The 17,309-nt window shown below is 42.5% G+C and overlaps 1 protein-coding gene across 4 annotated transcripts in view; it reads left to right on the top strand.

Annotated features, from left to right (window-relative positions):
* MTMR7 (myotubularin related protein 7) overlaps positions 1–16,354 on the top strand; it is a 102,804-nt gene extending 86,450 nt beyond the window's left edge. For 3 of the 4 annotated variants that reach the window (XM_082608645.1, XM_082608646.1, XM_082608647.1), the window contains 7 exons: positions 4,524–4,633; positions 5,717–5,842; positions 7,674–7,723; positions 9,818–10,018; positions 11,635–11,775; positions 13,108–13,234; positions 13,947–16,354. In XM_082608645.1, coding sequence (XP_082464771.1) covers positions 4,524–4,633; positions 5,717–5,842; positions 7,674–7,723; positions 9,818–10,018; positions 11,635–11,775; positions 13,108–13,234; positions 13,947–14,309 — 1,118 coding nt within the window. In that variant the 3' untranslated portion in view covers positions 14,310–16,354. Of the gene's footprint in view, positions 1–4,523; positions 4,634–5,716; positions 5,843–7,673; positions 7,724–9,817; positions 10,019–11,634; positions 11,776–13,107; positions 13,716–13,946 lie in introns of those variants that run through there. The other variant, XM_082608648.1, reaches the window with a different exon arrangement.
* The last annotated feature ends 955 nt before the right edge of the window (positions 16,355–17,309 follow it).

Genomic DNA, 17,309 nt, shown 5'->3' with positions numbered 1-17,309 from the left:
GTCCTGCAGCTTTGCTCAGCCGGTGTGATGAGCGTGGAATGCTTTTCCACCAGTTACGTCCCCAGCTACGTGTACTGCTTATTTCACCACTTCTGTTATTTGCTGCCAACATCTTAATCTCACATGATTCTCGGCCTTCTCTCAGCATTTACCACTAATATCTTCCATCCACCCCGACTTCACAGGCTCTCAGCACCCCTTCCTTCTCATTCCTTAAGCCCTATCTTTGGTTGAGTTCCTGTTCACTGAGAGAAAATGACCAACTCCCAAGCCTTATATATGGTAAATGTAACATAAATGGGCACATATATTTTACAATTTATTTGTGGCAAATTGTGTCTTTAGACACAAAACTCATAAGCAAAGCTAATACATGCTCATAGGGCAGTCTCTTGTGAACCAGCTGCTTGATTTTCTTTAGGTCAGTGGTAATTAGCATTACTGGAATGTGTGTGTGTATACGTGCCTTTACACGCACATACATGTTTATTGGTAGCTCGACACGGACCCATTCATGCCCATGTGTGTTTGCACATGGTTCTGTTTGCTGCTGACGCAAGCAGCGCCAGCGCAGGCGTACAGAATGCAGGCTGGATCGCCACTCACCAGTTTACATTCGCATCGAATTCTCTAGAGGAGGACAAGGCTATTCAAACATGGCTTTTGGGCTTCCCTGGTGGCGCAGTGGTTGAGAGTCCGCCTGCCGATGCAGGGCACACGGGATCGTGCCCCGGTCCGGGAGGATCCCACATGCCGCGGAGCGGCTGGGCCCGTGAGCCATGGCCGCAGAGCCTGCGCGTCCGGAGCCTGTGCTACGCAACGGGAGAGGCCACAACAGTGAGAGGCCCGCGTACCGCAAAAAAAAAAAAAAAAAAAAAGGTTTTCATGTCATTGTTAATTGTGTGGAGATTCCAGAAAATAGCATCATAAACAAAGCTGGAATCTTATTGGTGTCCAGTAATATACAGAGAAGCTAATATACAGATCTCTCCAATTAATGTAAAGGCCTCTATAAAGAGGGTCCATGTCAGTTGGCAGGGGAGTGGGGGAGGAGAGCAGCACTGACAGGAGTAGACTGAGTACACTTCACTGCAGAGTTTACTCTGTCACCAGGGTGGGCTCCAAGTAAAAAAGGGAGACCACAGGGCAGGCTTCACCAAACACTTCTGTTGGACAGGCCATAACTAAGTCCTCTTTAAATGGCATCACCTGCTGGGATGTTCAGTTGAGGGAAATTACCATCGTTTTGCCAGTTCTTTGAAGGCTGTTTCATTGGGCGTGGGTTTCTGACTCCAAAATGGGAAGGAGACAAATCAGACATTAGGAGAGCTCAGGTATGTGTCTGGCTGGCAAGTAAGGGAGAGCCATGTACCTTCCAACCTTAGATCTTAGACACAAGAAAGACCAGTCCCACAGGGCTCAGATGGAGACTTTGCACCCTCACTGATCCCCATCCAGTCACTGTGTAGGAAGAAATGAGCTTGGTATAGGAAATAGCTGAGGAAGATCATGGGAGGTTAGTTTTCTTCCAAATAAATTTCCTATTTCCTCAGGTGCCATAATTATCGATCTTTTTTTAAGTGTTGTTTTTATGTGTTTGTGGGATATAGTTGCCCTGTTATGTAAAACAACTGTCACTAGACCCAGGCATTAAACTCCAGGTTAGTGTAATAAGTCTGGTTCTCTGTGATCTGTGGCTGATGCCTCTGAGGTCAGCTGAAATGAACTTTGTTCAGCAAAATGGTTTGTAAATATTGGTTCAGCTTTGGCAACAGGGGTGAACCGATCAGTATTTCTGCCTTATCCTGAGTTTATCCAAACAAACCCACCAGTTTTATATTTAAAAATCCAGGCGCTAATTCTTGGGAGTCTCAAGTGTACCCCCATCTGTCCATGTGTATTAATCACCTGTGGGCTGATTGCTCTTAACCATCGCCACTCAGCACGTGAGGGGAAACTCTCTCAGCCGTTACCTTGTGTGAAACCTCGGGAGGCTATTTTAGTGAATGCACCCAGTTTTAATGTTCCTGAAAGCAGATGTGTTAAACAAGGAGCCATCCTCTGTGTGGAAGGAAAGGAGCTGACCTGGGAGAGATGCGGCAGCTGGTCCCCTGGGCCGTGAGCCAGTGAAGAGGGTGGCCTGGGCATCCTCTCCACAGCACCTTTTAGGGCCTTGTTCTGTGAGCTGGCCGGTCCCCTGTTGCCACTGGCACAGGCCACCTCCCAGTCAGCTGGAGAGCCTGGCGTCTGTATTTTTAAACTTACTGTCATTTCCATACCTGGTGGGAAGAGAAGGCAAAAGGGATCATTTGTCCTTGGACTGAGCTTCAGAGCTTGGATGCCAAGATATCCCTCTAGCTCCCTGGACTTTTTGAAATGAAGGAGGATGCCAGCTAGCCCTGAGCCCGATCATGACCACCAGAAATTTGGGCTAGTTCAGTGGAAAAAAAAAACCCCACAAACAAACAAAAAACTGTTTGCAAGTCAGTCTTATCTGTGGAAGATTTAAAGGACTCAGTGGGTCCAGAGACTGTACGTGGTGGAATGTGTGTATTTTAGGATTAAGCTGAACGGTCTGGGTCACGGCCGGGGTTGGACAGAAAGCCCAAACAGCAGGCGCCCGCGGGAGAGGCCGCAGCACAGAGGGTGCGGGGATTGCGTCACGTGCGCCGCACGGAGGCCCTGGGCAGCACTGCGGCCAGCCCGGCCCCGTCCACCTCCCCGAGGGCAGAGCCACGCCCGGCCCAGTTTCTCACCAGGGCTGGCATTTTTCAGTTGCAGCAGATTCAGCGTCTGTCTTCACACTGAGTACATACACCCCGAGGTCACGGGAAGAGTTTCCCAGGGGCGCCCTGGCTGGATGGCTTTATGGCACTGACTTCCGCACATGGTCCTCCCTAAAACTGCCTCTCCTGCCTTAGAGATGCTCCTCCGTCCAGGTGTGAACCAGCCGTCCTTTCCCACCTCCCCTAACGAACTGCCCTTTTGCCACCTTACAGACGGCGAACACACCTTCAGCCTTATTATGGTGCGTTATTCCAGGGTGCCTGAGAGGGTACGTAGTTTTAAAAATCAGTGGAGGGGCACACGTGCAAAAACGTTTGAAGACTGCAAATGAGGTTAATAATCTTCCTGGAACAATCTAAATCGCTGCTGGTGGGGAGCCGGCGGCACTGTGGCCTCAAAGGGACAGTGTCCTGAACCCGGGCAGTGCTGGAGAGAACTCAGTTCTCCAGCTGGGCTTCCAGCTCAGGGCAAGCTTTTGGAAGAGTTTGGACTCTTGCCTGAACATATTCATAATACGGTTTTTTCTTAAGAAGGGCCTTAACAGCTGGGAATCTCGGTGTTATTTTCTTCCTCACTGCTGCCGTCTGTGACTCAGAATTTAACTACTCGTGCTTTTTTTACGTGGCTCTTATGTTGCGGGAAATACGAGTGAACCCTCTGATCTGGCATATTTGAGGGAAGGGTATCTGAGAAATTAAACGTTGTTAACTGTTTTTATGTATTGCAAATGCGCAGTGCTTTCATAGACTTAAAGTTGAATCTGGGAGTTTAGAGTTGGAAGGGCACTTAGACAGAATTTAGTACACCTTCCCTGTTTTAAACGTGAAGAGATCAAGGCCCAAAGAAACACTTTAAACAAACAAAATCTATGGAACATTGTTTAATTTTCATTGATGAATTTATACGGTTCCTCAAAAGGGCTTTATAGGTATGAACCCCATGAACCTTGGAATGTCGTATTTGTGATACGTAGTCAGAACGCTGAGTCCTAAAATTTTTTCATGCTTCATGTTAACTAAAAGATAAGCTCTCGAGATGAAATTGTTTGTGATAATATTATAGAAGTGTTTACACACCTGCCTTAGTTTTGTAAAATATAGGTATCATTGGAATCCTGGATTATCTTCATTTTCAACCAAAGGGAAAACCCCTAACCTGATGCTCTAGAAGCATTCAGAAGTGCAGGGTCTCATATTTAAGTTCACACGCTTTACTCCCTTTGGGTTGGACTGTTGGTAGCAGGAGTTCGATCATTTCCATTTCAGACTTCTAGGACAGCTCTGTTTTGTATTTTTACGGCAGTCCGCACCTGAAGTGTTTGGATGATGGAGTTCTAGTTGGGAAAGTGCTGGAGTTCGTTGTAGGAGTCTTTTCCTCCAGGGCACTCTTACTCAAGTGCTTCTCGGTGGCACATTTTGAATATCTTTGCTGGAAGAATAAATAAATCTTCTCTTATGTTTACTATGGTAACAGTCAATGATTTTCATTGATTAGGGTTTAAACTTTACTAATATAATACTCCTAACCAGATGCAGTGTCCTCTGTGACCCAAGAAGATAGAAAAGCCTTATTTAGAACCGTTCAGTAGAAAGAGTAAGCGTGGGCATTTATCTTGACTCAAGTCTTCCAGAAAATACTACAGTGAAGGAATCATTAACGAACTGCCTGCAAATACGATCACACGTAAAATGAGAGATTTTCTGTATTTTGTCTCTGTAACACAATTTATCTTGCAGTGTGTGAACTTAAGTCTCCCTCCATGAGTGACTTTCTTTGGGGACTGGAGAACTCTGGCTGGCTGAGGCATATTAAGGCCATCATGGATGCAGGAATCTTCATTGCAAAGGTATGCGAACGCAGAGAACATAAATTGTGGGGCAGGGCAGCCAGTGTGCTGACTTCAGAATGGAGATCTTGTTCCCTCGCGTGAGCTCCTCTATACTAAACGGGGTGATACCACATGGGGAGCTGGCTTTGCAGACCTCCATGAAGTTGGCCCTCTGAAGATGGGATTTTGTGAAAGAGAGGATGGTGTTCAGTGGACGGTGTATCATCAAGGCGATCAAGTGGTAAAATACTTTCAGAATGGTCTCTCTTCAGTTAGGCTTGGTCCTGGGTGGAGGAAAGAATTTTCTATAGCAGGGTACATCCAAGTGTGAGAGTCACCTGAGTGACCGAGGCCTGAAGCTTCCACCTTAGCAAACAGCTCCCCCTTTTCAGTGATGGCAGAAGCAAGTCATGTTCCTGAACCTGGCAGGTAGATTCTGTTCTGCCAGAGGAAGATTTTGCTGCAACTTTCACATAAGCTGCTTTTGAATGCATTGTCTATTTTGTTTGTTCCGTGCGTTTTTTTAAAAAAACAAATTCCCCTCAGATTTATACCTAAAGACAACCGTATCTTTTCTGATGACATGGTATGCTCCCCTTTATTAGATAATTCCTTTATTTAACAAATATTTATTCAGTGCTGGGCACTTTTACTTGGCTCTTATCCTTTTATCTCTAATTTCATAGTTTTACAATTTATAATTTTTGTCTTTTCCTTTTTGAAAATGATTGCAGCCAGCAGCAGCTCCAGAATTTCATTTGGAAAGGCTTAAAGTGGAAACCTGGCTGGGAGGAAGAGAGGGTTGAGGGTGGGCTAGGAGACGTTCACACAGGAAGCCTGCTTGTATGTGGTACAGAAGCCGGGCTCGTGGTCCTGGATATAAGGGAAGGGAAGTGACGCTTCCGTTACCAGCACCAAACCTCTCCTTGGCTCCGCCCTAACTACACGGGGGCGTGAACACTCAGTAAATGAAGGAACAGGTTTTGGTATTGATTTTTTGCCTGTAAATCTTTTTTTGATTCTTTCTGCGAGTACAAAGCCAAAGCTAATTCTGATGATTTTTCCTGTTGATAGCCATCCTTTGCCCATCCTGTTTTTCAGGCAGTTTCAGAGGAAGGGGCAAGCGTGCTTGTTCATTGTTCCGATGGCTGGGACAGGACTGCTCAGGTGTGCTCGGTGGCCAGCCTCCTGCTGGACCCTCACTACCGGACTCTGAAGGGCTTCATGGTGAGTGTGGCCGCCTGGCCACTGTCCCATGCACGCAGTGCCTGGACAGAATGGACCTCTCTTCTGACAACTATTGGCAACTTTCCCCCCTCCTCATCAACATTATTTTTCTCTTAGTAGATCAGCATGATTAATTAAAGGGGAAAAGGTGAAATAGGCTTGGAATAAGAAGGTGAATCTCTGGGATTTTGGAACCAATTCAAATCAATGCTATTAAAGGTGAATCTGGGGGCAAATATAAAATATCTATTTAGCAGTTTGTAAAATAGTTTTATACCTCATTTGTATAAATATATTTCAAGTTTGATATATATTTTCAAGTTTGAGGTAACATGACTATAAAACAGAAAACAGTTTCGAGAAAAAATATTTGGAGAAAAAACTTTCTATAGGAAAAAGTGTTTTCACTTACTGCTTTTATATTTTAAATTGTCTTCACAACTCTGGATGAGAATATTGAAAACTTTACAATGTTTTTGCATTCTTTGCTGAAATAATGGGTACATCCTCTCCTAGATTTTGCACCTTTTTAGATGTGCCTCAAAACTTGACATTTTGCTTCCAACTGCAGAATATTTGTTAGTTGCCTGGAAGGGTGAAGCTTTGGCTAAGCCAGAAGCAAAATCTTAGTGACTGCAGGGACTTCCTAGCAGCTGGGAAATTACCTGGTTCCTGCCTCTTGAACCATGATTTGGTAGAAAGTGCTACAGAGGATCCTGAATCCATGCTTGGGATAGATGCTGAGCCAGGAAGCCTGATGGGATAGCTCTACTGCTAGGTCTCCTTTGTCAAGTATTATCAGCTGACACTCTGGGGACGAGGGAGAAGTGGCAGGTTTCCACTCTTGGGCTTTTTCTTTCCTTTTGTTTTGAATGTGTCAGAGAACTTCCTATCACCTGTGACAGCACTGAGACTTCAGACCGACATTCCTGCTTCAGACCCCTCCCCTGGACTGAGGTTAGGGGCTGGAGTCCTTCATTTCTGTCTGGAGAGTGGGGTGCGGGAGCCTCTCCCCTTCACCACCATTGGCTCTTTTTGATTCCTCCCCATTAAACTTAGGAGTTGTCAAGGCCAAACTTCAACCAATCCTTACTCTTTTTAAGGGAAAAGCTCTGGCTGTTTCAGAGCATTGGTGATATTGATGGTACTATCCTATAGTATTTGATTTAAAAGTTTTTTGGTTTTTTTAATCCAGACAAGTTGAGAGTATAAACTCGTTACCCCTAACTCCAAAGCAGGGCTGAAACTTCTAATATGTTCCAGACCCTCATCCTAGAATTCTTCTAAAGTATACTGAAGATCACTGGAAAACATCCCTAATTGTTTCTTGTAAAACGGCTAGTATTTGCTATTATATTGACAAGCAGCATCGCCTGTTGGTTGAGTTGGGCTGGATGGGCTGTGGTGGTTCTGGAGCTCGGTTACGAGGTGGCATCCACCGCTTGCCAGTAGCGTGATGTTCGGTGAGTATTTAACCTCTTCAGTTTCCCCCTCTCTAAACTGAGAGTGAGAATACCTACCCCACAATGAAATGAGGTCCTACATGAAGCGGTATGAACAGTGCTCACGGAAAGCACTCTGTGGGTTCTGGCATTACATTTTCATATGTCCACTCTTGTTTATCTTTCCTATGGAAGGCTTTCAACTTGGCCCTCTGACATGCATCTCTATAGGGGTGGACAGTAAGTGCTCGTTCATTTGCAGGTTACGGAGGAGAGTGACTTCTGCTCCAAGAACCTTTGAATTCAGAATCCTTCAGAATTATTGGTGCTGGTCTCTTATTTTCCTTCATTTGCTTCTCTCCATGATATTTATATTCTATCTTGTGTAGGTATTAATTGAAAAGGACTGGATTTCCTTTGGTCATAAGTTTAATCACAGGTAAGAAATATTTTTAAATCTGTTGTAGTGAATGTTCAGGATAAAAAAGATAATCTGTTTCTGAAGTTCTTAGTTGAGTGGGGGAAAATAGCCTTGTTTTCAGAGTTTCCTTGTGTATCTTATTCAGGAAGTTTAAATTTTGTTGAATATGTGTATCACAGATAAAGAAGTTCTAACTCGAGAACGGTTGGTATTTACTGAGCAGAACTAACTAATGTTCTTCCAGAAGAGTCAGAAGCTTGTTCATTAATCGACCTAGAAAGGATGGACTCTCCCTTCCTTCTGCACACATTTGATTTACTAAATGATTCCATTTTGGAAGCGCAGACATTCATTTTAAGCTGCACGTTGTGAAATGCCTGTGGAACAGTTTCTCTTTGATCTTCCACAAGGGGAGTTAAATTGGGCTTATCCTGCGGCATTTCTGTCCCAGGCATCCCTGGAGAGCTAATGTAGGACAGCGGCCCAGGCTTTGAGCCCAACAGATCCAGCCTCAAGTCCAGGCTGTGGCATTTGCTGTGTGGCCTTGGGCACCTGTCCTCTCTGAGCATTCGCCTCCCATCTGTTTAAAGGGGAGACCCTCCCTAATCCACGGGGTTATAGCAAGGCTTTTAAAACCGTGTATGTGAATAGCCCAGCTCCTTGCCTACTAGCCCATCTACTGGGCTTTCAATAAACAGAAGCTACTGGCCTCATTTGGTTAGTGTGGATGGTAATGTCTGACTGGTGTTCTGGTGTCTCTAATCCCTGAATGTTACGTGTTGTAGCTGGTATGGTCTCGTCTTTTAGAGGTAAAATTTAAATTTAGGCAGCATGCTGATAATAATTTAGAGATTTTGATATACATTTTTGTTTGAATGTTTTCCTAAAATAAATTCTGAATGTATGGAGCTGCCCATATTTATTTTTGTAAGTTTTTGCATTTAGCATTAGTTGAGCATTTATTATGTGGTTTTCTGGAATTCTATTTTTATAATTAATTATCTTTCCCAGAAAGCACAGTGATTCGATTTTACAAATGAGAACATTAAAGCCCCCAAACAATTAAGTAACCTTACGATCAATTGTTATTTTCAGTTTTGGGGGTTCCACCGACTGTCTGATAGGCACTTAGGATCTCTGAGGTAGAGGATCTGTGGCAGAAAGAATATAGAAATGGCCGATAAATATGTGTCTTGTGAGGAAAGCACATATTGGGCAACCCCTTTTTAAAGCGACCAAAGGTGAGTGGGACTAAACCTTTTGAGAGGTTTCCAGGCAGTTTCTAAAGTTTCCACCCTGGAAAAAACGACTAAACCGATCCTTGCTCATTCCTATTCCTCAAGTTGATTATCCAGGTCTGAGAAGATGAGGTTCTATATTGTTATTTTGTATTTGATGGCACCCAAATCACCCTTTTGGATTCTTTCTAAAATTCACGTAATAGTGTAAAGGACGAGGCAGTCTTCGTTTAAAAATCAATACAAACGTGAGGGAGGAGATTCCTGATGTACTCTTGAGAACAATGATACGAGAGATATAAAGGTATGTGGGAATCTGTGGTCACGTGGAAATAAATTATTGACAGTTTTAACACTGGTCTAGAAATGGAAATATCCCTAGAAACTTGGGGAACCAGTTTTTTTTAAAGCTATCTCTCTTCCTCTTTTCTTCCCAACAAAACCATGCAAAAATGAAAAACTCTGAAGTTGCTTAGGCATTTCTTCCCATTCTCCCCCGGTCACTAATTAAAGTGGAAGATTTATTTTAGAAGTTCTGATGTACTTCACACGTTTGAATGAAAGGTTGCTCTCTCCATGGAAAGACTCCCTGAATTCTATCTCTAGCACTAACATGTTTCTTTTGTAATTATAACGTCAACATGTCCCTTCTCTGCCCAGACCTTCACTACAAAGTTTCTCTTGACATTAGAATTTAAAAAGTTATGTTTTTCCACTTCTTCTGCATTCCAGGTTTATAAGATAAGATCTGTTTAGGAATTAGGGTTGCTTCTACTATTGTTTTTGCATTTATAGCTTTCGAGTTAAAAAACAAAACAAAAAAAAGAAACCCCAAAAAACCTTGCCATAATGTCTCTCATACTTTGTTTCACAGATATGGCAACCTAGATGGTGATCCCAAAGAAATCTCTCCAGTTATTGACCAGTTCATTGAGTGCGTCTGGCAGTTAATGGAACAATTTCCCTGTGCCTTTGAGTTTAATGAGAGGTTTTTGATTCATATTCAACACCACATCTATTCCTGCCAGTTTGGAAACTTCCTATGTAACAGCCAGAAGGAGAGACAAGAACTCAAGTAAGTGTTGCAGTGTTTAATTTTTATCGAAAGAGTTTGTGACTGAGAATTTCAGATGGCCTTCCACAGTTTTGAAGACTGTTTTAGCCACACATCTATACTGACAGAGTAAAGTTATTTTCTTTTTCCTGACGTCACTTTAACAGTTTAATGCCATCAGCTGACAAAGATAGGTACAAGTCCATTTTGCCCAGTTCCTGCCTAGTGTCCACAGACAGGTAGGTAGACTTCACGTACTGAAAATGGAAAGGAAGCTTCTTGGAGTCAGAGAAAGCAATTTTTGCATTTAAAAGGAAAGAGTTAGACATCTTTGGCGTCTGTCGTAAGAATTGCAAGTACAGTAGTCCCCCTTATCCATGGTTTCGATTTCCGTAATTTCAGTTATCCAAGGTCAACTGTGGTCCGAAAATATTAAATGGAAAATTCCAGAAAAAAAACCGATTCATAAGTTTTAAATTGTGGGCCATTCTGAGTAGCACAGTGAAACCTTGTGCCGCCCCTCTCCATCCTGCCCAGGATGGCCTGTTACTTACTTGGTAGCTGTCTCGGTTAACTGATTGACTGTCGAGGTTAACACAATGCTTGTGTTCAAGTAACCCCTATTTTACTTAATAATGGCCCCAAAGTTCAAGAGTAGTGATGCTGGCATTGTGGATATTCTTATTATGCCTAATTTATAAATGAAACTATCATAGGCGTGTATGTATAGGAAAACACAGTATACACAGGGTTCAGTACTGTCCACAGTTTCAGGCATCCACTGGGGGTCTTGGAACATATATCCCATGGATAAAGGTGGATTACTGTATAACTGGGAAAGTAAATTAGAAACTCAGGTCAGTCTCTTATTCAGATTAAAACTGGATTGCTTTTATTGAGAGGGAAAAAGTAGATGAAATGTGGACTTTTTATAAAGTCAAAAACTTAACACAAAGTGACTTTAGAGCTGCAAATGAAAGAACATTTTTGAAATTTTGATAAAATAAAATGACTTTATTAAGTGTGGTATATATAATATCAGATTTAATTTTGGAAATGATCAGTTCAAATAAAATAGACTCTACTAGTTTACGGAGCCTGAATGGAAAGAAAATGACTTTTTCCAGTAGGTACTAGTTAATGTTTTCTCCAAGGAACTTTAATTCCTATAAGTTGTAATGATTTAAAAGTAGCAGAGTACATCCTTTAAGCTCACCTGTTTTCCTAGGTAGTTTTGTGATTTGTTGGGCCAGATTAGCAAAAGGGACAAATGTCATAAGAATTCAGTGAGGATTAAATGAGAGAAAATATGTGAAGCATTTAAATAGTACCTGGCAAATAATAAAAGTCCAACGACTATTTGGGGAAAAATTCCAAAAAAATTCTTGTGGTTTTATTTTACACTCAGAGGGATCAAGCATCTTGCCGAGGCCAGTACGGACAGCAGAGGAGTCGAGACTGTTACAGAGCTCTCCTGCTGTACCGTGAAGACACAGATTGCAAATTTCCCTGCTAGAGAACAGGGACACCTGATGTTCAGATAACAGTTTTTGATCCCTTTCCAGCTTTAATATTACATGTCTACTATTTGTAAGATTGAAGATAAGCTGTATTCAGGCTTATTTTCTTTGTAACAGAATTCAAGAAAGAACATACTCTTTATGGGCTCACCTGTGGAAGAATCGGGGTGACTACCTGAACCCTCTATTTAGAGATGATCCCAGTCAGACCCAGGGAACCCTCCATCTCCCCACGACGCCATGCAACTTCATGTACAAGTATGTAAACCTCTAGGACCTTCACAAGTATGGCTATGAACTTAAGATTCTGGCACTTTTTACCATTTGGAAGTTGAAGTGTATGAGCTTCAAGGCTTTTTTGGATGCAAACACACTGAAGGAAGATGCTTATCTCATCTGGCATTTTTGCCAGTGTCTCCTCTCTCTCTCTTTTTCCCCCTAAATGTGGAATTCTCTTTAGAAGTCAATATTTTGTAGTAATGATATCCTAAAAATGTAAGTTCCAGTCTATTTAAAAGTGAAGGAGGGAGGGAGGGAGGACCTTAGAAGTTAAATGTGGAATCACAGGTTTAGGTAGTGATCATGACACAGCTTACCTTCAGAAATACTGTGGCTTTGGTTCCCGACCACTGCCAGAGAGTGAATATCGCAATGAGTCACATCGATTTTTTAGTTTCCCAGAGTGCGTGTAAAAGTTATGTTTACACTATACGGTAGTCTATTAAGTGTGCAACAACAGCATTACGTCTAAAAACAATGTAACCATGTTCTATACCTTAATTTAAAAACACTTTATGGCTAAAAAACGCTAACCGTCACCTGAGCCTTCAGTGACTAGCAGTAGTAACATCGAAGATCACTGATCACCATAGCAAAGAAAATAATACTGAAAAGTCTTGAAATATTCTGAGAATTACCCAGATGTGACACAGAGACACAAAATGAGCAAATGCTGTTAGAGAAATTGTGCTGATAGACTTGCTTGGCACAAGGTTGCCACAAACCTCCGATTTGTAAAAAAACGCCATCTCCACAAAGCACAGTAAAGCAAAGTGCACCTGTATTCTCATTTGCATTCCAGTATGCTTTACTGTGTAGAATAAAAAAGGGAGGATTTATTGCAAATGTAAATTTTTGGTGGTAGTGATAAGAACAAGCGAAAACCCGCAAATTTAAAAGACTCCCTTTGTGGCTGAAAGATGCTGCATGTTAATACAAACACTCATTTTTCAAGTTGACTTCCAAACTAAGAGCCATTTTCTTAAGCCCAAAAAAGAAAGAAGATGTTAACATGTACTACCTTCACAGTCTGTTTTAGAAAAATATGTTATGTGCCTACTAACTCAGTACCATCTATACAAGTAGACTTCATGAATTTATTCTCCCCAAAAGAACTACTGATTCAAGAAAATGAAAACATCAACATGAAATTATTGCCTTAAGTTAAAGTGGCTTTTTTGAGCCTGTGCTTTGCATTTGGTTATTATTAGGACGGTGGGACTGTGGTTTGAAAGATTCCTTAGAAGACTTGAGGATGTGGATGTACAGATTGTGACCTGGTGTTTCATGAAGCGCTGCTGTCCTCTCTAGATTTTGGAGTGGAATGTATAACCGCTTTGAAAAGGGACTGCAGCCCCGACAGTCGGTCACAGATTACCTGATGGCTGTGAAGGAGGAAACCCAGCAGCTGGAGGAAGAACTAGAGGCCCTAGAAGAAGTAAGACACACTTGCTCTTGTTAACCTTATTTTGTGACGATCACTGCTCTGGGAAAGCCTCTCATGACTCAGGATGTGTGAAATGTAGCAACAGAGCCATTTCACATTTTTAGCCAGTGGGTAACAAGAAACACAGCCCCCACTAGGGGAGCACTTACCTAGGCACTTAATACGTTTCAGACATCTGGCTTGGCTCACTTCCTTGGTTTGCTTCGGGGATGATGAAAATATTAGGGAACTAGATGGTAGTGAATGGTTGTGTACCCTTGTGAATATACTAAAAACCACTGAACTGTACACTTTAAGAGGGTGAGCTACTTATATCTTAATTTAAAAAATTAGATAATGAACACCTCACTCCTCATTTTTAAAAATGTATTTTGAGTTCACAGGATGAAAATCTTTATGTAAAACCAGATAGATGCAGAAAGAAGGATGCCAGGTACTCTACCTATGCTACGTTTTCTGCATTTTATAGAAAACCTGTGCTAAGGCAGTGCCATCCTTACATTAGAGATGAAGAAAAGCAAGCCTCACAGAATCTAATTATTTTGTCCAAAGTCATGAAGTCTAGTTTTCAACCCAAGTCCATCTAAATCCCATGTTCTTAACATTATACCCAGCTGGAAGGTAATGAATACCTTTAGGCATGCATATACAAAAAAGACACATGATTTATGATCGTTCCCTGAAATTGTTGTTTCTTTTTTAGAGGCTGGAAAAAATTCAGAAAGTCCAGTTAAATCGCACTCAAGTGAAGAGTAAGCAAAGTGAACCCAGCAAACACTCAGGGTTTTCTACCTCAGACAACAGCACGGCCAACACTCCCCAGGATTACAGCGGGAATATGAAATCATTTCCATCCAGGAGCCCTTCACAGGGCGATGAAGATTCTGCTTTGATTCTAACCCAAGACAATCTGAAAAGCTCAGACCCAGATCTGTCAGCCAACAGTGACCAAGAGTCCGGGGTGGAGGATCTGAGCTGCCGCTCGCCCAGCGGTGGGGAGTGCGTGCCGAGCGAGGACAGTGGCAAGGACCGGGATTCTGACGAGGCCGTGTTCCTCACGGCCTGAAGGTCCCCCGTGGGGTTCCCAAGTAAAGGACACACAGAAACACGTTCCAGAAATAAGGGAACAGTGCAATTTCACATGACAAAGTAGCCCAACAAATGATACAGGTCCTTGAGAATTATCAAATGTAGCAGTGAAAAGAAAAAAGCCCAGTGTGTAGTTCCTTCAGGTGTTGAAGAACAGGAAGTAGCCATTTCTTTTATCAAACAAGTATAAGGAAAATGATTCCCCATTTTGAAAATCATTCTAGACTGTGGAAGAAGTTTTATTCACTACAGAGCAATGACCTCTACCAGCACCTGAGGTTATCAATTCAAATCTTCCTTGATAGCCTGCGGCTGGTCAGAAAGTGCCCTGACCTCTTCACACTTATCACTTCAGCCTTTCCCCTTATTTCACTTCCAGATGCATATTTTGTTTCCTAAGATATTTTGTTACCTTCCTTCCTGACTCTCAGTATTTCTAATAATAGAACACATTATGGTTAATAGACATACTTCTGTAACTGATGAGCTCTGTAACTGCACTTAAGCTTATCTTTCAGGTTTATTGTTCACTTTAACTTTCTCTTAGGTAATATATTTTAAATCGTTATAATAATTTCGTTGCCTTTTCCTGGAATTTCATATTGCTCCTTATTTAAAAAACGCTAAGACTTACAACACACTTTTCTCTAACACCAGTGTACCACCTAATAAAGTAGAAACAACATTTACTCTCTGGTTCTTAAATATGAATTTGGATCATATTAACTTTTTTAATAACAACCTTTTATTACTACTCCAGAGACTACATCACCAGGACAGGGTGGGTCAACCACCAGCCTGATCCCTGAAGTATGACTGTATAAAGTCACAGGGCACCATTTCAATGAGAAGATGTCACATTAAAAGCTAGAGAATTTGGTTTTCATGTCTGTTTACCACGTAGAGTAAGTTCTGTCATTTGTTACCTTAGGAACCGTGTGACTGGTTAGTATTGTTTGATCTTCTGCCTGAAAAGCCCACACAGCTGTCTCAGCCAGCAGCCCTGTTCATCGACAGAGTCCGGTCGGTCAGTGGTGCAGTCTGACCAGAGAATGCAACAGGGCACAGGTTTGCCTGGCTTGGGCTCCTGAGGGGACGTGCTGCTGGCCCTGGAGTCCAGTCTGCCCACGCCCAGGCAGAAGAGCTGAGCCATGGCGCCACTGCTGCAGACTGTGGCTCCTGGCCCCTACTGACCAGAAAGCCTGTTCAGGAAGATTTGGGAGCTGCCTGAAATGGGCCTTCTCAGTCCTCCCCCGGCAGGAGACAGAGAGCCCCACCCGATAGGGAGGGGTGGCGAGAACACCTGGAAGCTGCATACCCCAGCAGCACTTGAGCTGAGAAGCAGGTGGGCAGAGCTGACTGCCCTGAGAGCAAAGCCAGTGGCCCTGTTTGGCCAGGGAACCTGGGGCACAGGTTGGCTTGAGACCGCGAACAAACAGTTAGTGACCTTCGAGCTGCTTCTCCCATGGTGCCTGAGCAGGGAAATTCATCTGTAGCCCCACTTGCTGAAAACACACATCAGCCTGCCTGACCAGGGAGCTTTACCAGAACACATGGGAAACTGCATAACCCATCCAACAGCCCCGTTTACAGTGGCAGTTGAATAGAGAGCACAGCCTGTGACTTTCCCTGTCTGCAGAGCAAGACTGGTGGCCTGCACCTTCAGTGCACACTCCTGCCTGATTCAGGTCCCCAAACAATGAGCTGTGCAGGCCTTGTGTCCCATCCTGCTGCACCGCCAGGGCAGGGAGCTAATTTTATAGCCCCACCTAATGCTGAGTATAGTATCCAGTCCCAACTGTCTAGTAACATCACAGACTCCAAGCAACCATGAAGCCCATCCTACAGCCTCACTTGGGTGGGAGGGGAACCAAACCAGCAGTCCTACCAGGCTATCTCAGCCAATGACCCTTGCCTCCCCCTCAGTGCTCAAAAAGATGCCTTGCCCAAAAATAGACCACCTAAGTACATAAAGCAAAAACTAGCAGAGCTAAAAGGAGAAATAAAAGCAATAAAATAATAGTTGGGGACTTTAATACCCAACTCTAGACAATGGATAGGTCATCCAGGGAAAGAATCAATAAGGAAACAGCAAATTTGAACCACACTATATACCAAATGTACTAACAGACATATACAGAACATTCTGTTCATCAACAGCAGAATACACATTCTTCTTAAGTGGACATGAACATTTTCATGGATACACCATATATTAGGCCACAGAACAAGCCAGTAAATTCAAGAAGATTGAAATTATACCAGGTATCGTCTCTGACCACAATGGTATGAAACTAGAAATCAATAACCAGAGGAAAACTGGAAAAGTCACAAACATACGGAATGAAAACTCTCATGAACAACCAATGGATCAAAGAAGAAATTAAAGGGGATATAAAGAGTATCTTGAGACAAACGAAAATGGAAACAACAAAACAAAACTTATGGGATGCATCAAAAGCAATTCTAAGAGGGAAGTTCACAGCAATAAATGCCTACATTAAGAAGCAAGAAAGATCCCATATAAACATCCTAACTCTACGCCTTAGGGAACTAGAAAAAGAAGAGCTGAGCCTAAAGTTAGCAGAAGGAAATAGCAAAGATTAGAGCAGAAATAAATGAAATAGAGAATAGGAAAACAAGAGAAAAGATTAACCAAACTAAGCCTTGGTTCTTTGAAAAGGTAAACCGAGGAAAAAAGAAAGGACCCAAATCAACAAAATTGTAAGTGAAAAAGGAGACATTACAACTGATAGCACAGAAATAAAGAATTGTAAGAGACTACTATGAAAAACTATATGCCAACAAACTGGACATCCTAGAAGAAATGCAAAATTCTTAGAAACATACTATCAAGAGGGAATCAGGACAAAATAGAAAGTCTGAATAGACCAATTACTAGTAAAGAGATCGAATTAGTAATCAAAAATCTCTCATGGAGGAAAAGCCCAGGACCAGAGGGCTTCAACTGGTGAAT

This window comes from Mesoplodon mirus (assembly GCF_964341445.2).
Source record: "Mesoplodon mirus genome assembly, chromosome: 20".
In the NCBI taxonomy this organism is placed as follows: domain Eukaryota; kingdom Metazoa; phylum Chordata; class Mammalia; order Artiodactyla; family Ziphiidae; genus Mesoplodon; species Mesoplodon mirus.
Note: the sequence above shows the minus strand (reverse complement) of the source record. Positions and strands in the feature narration are given on the sequence as shown.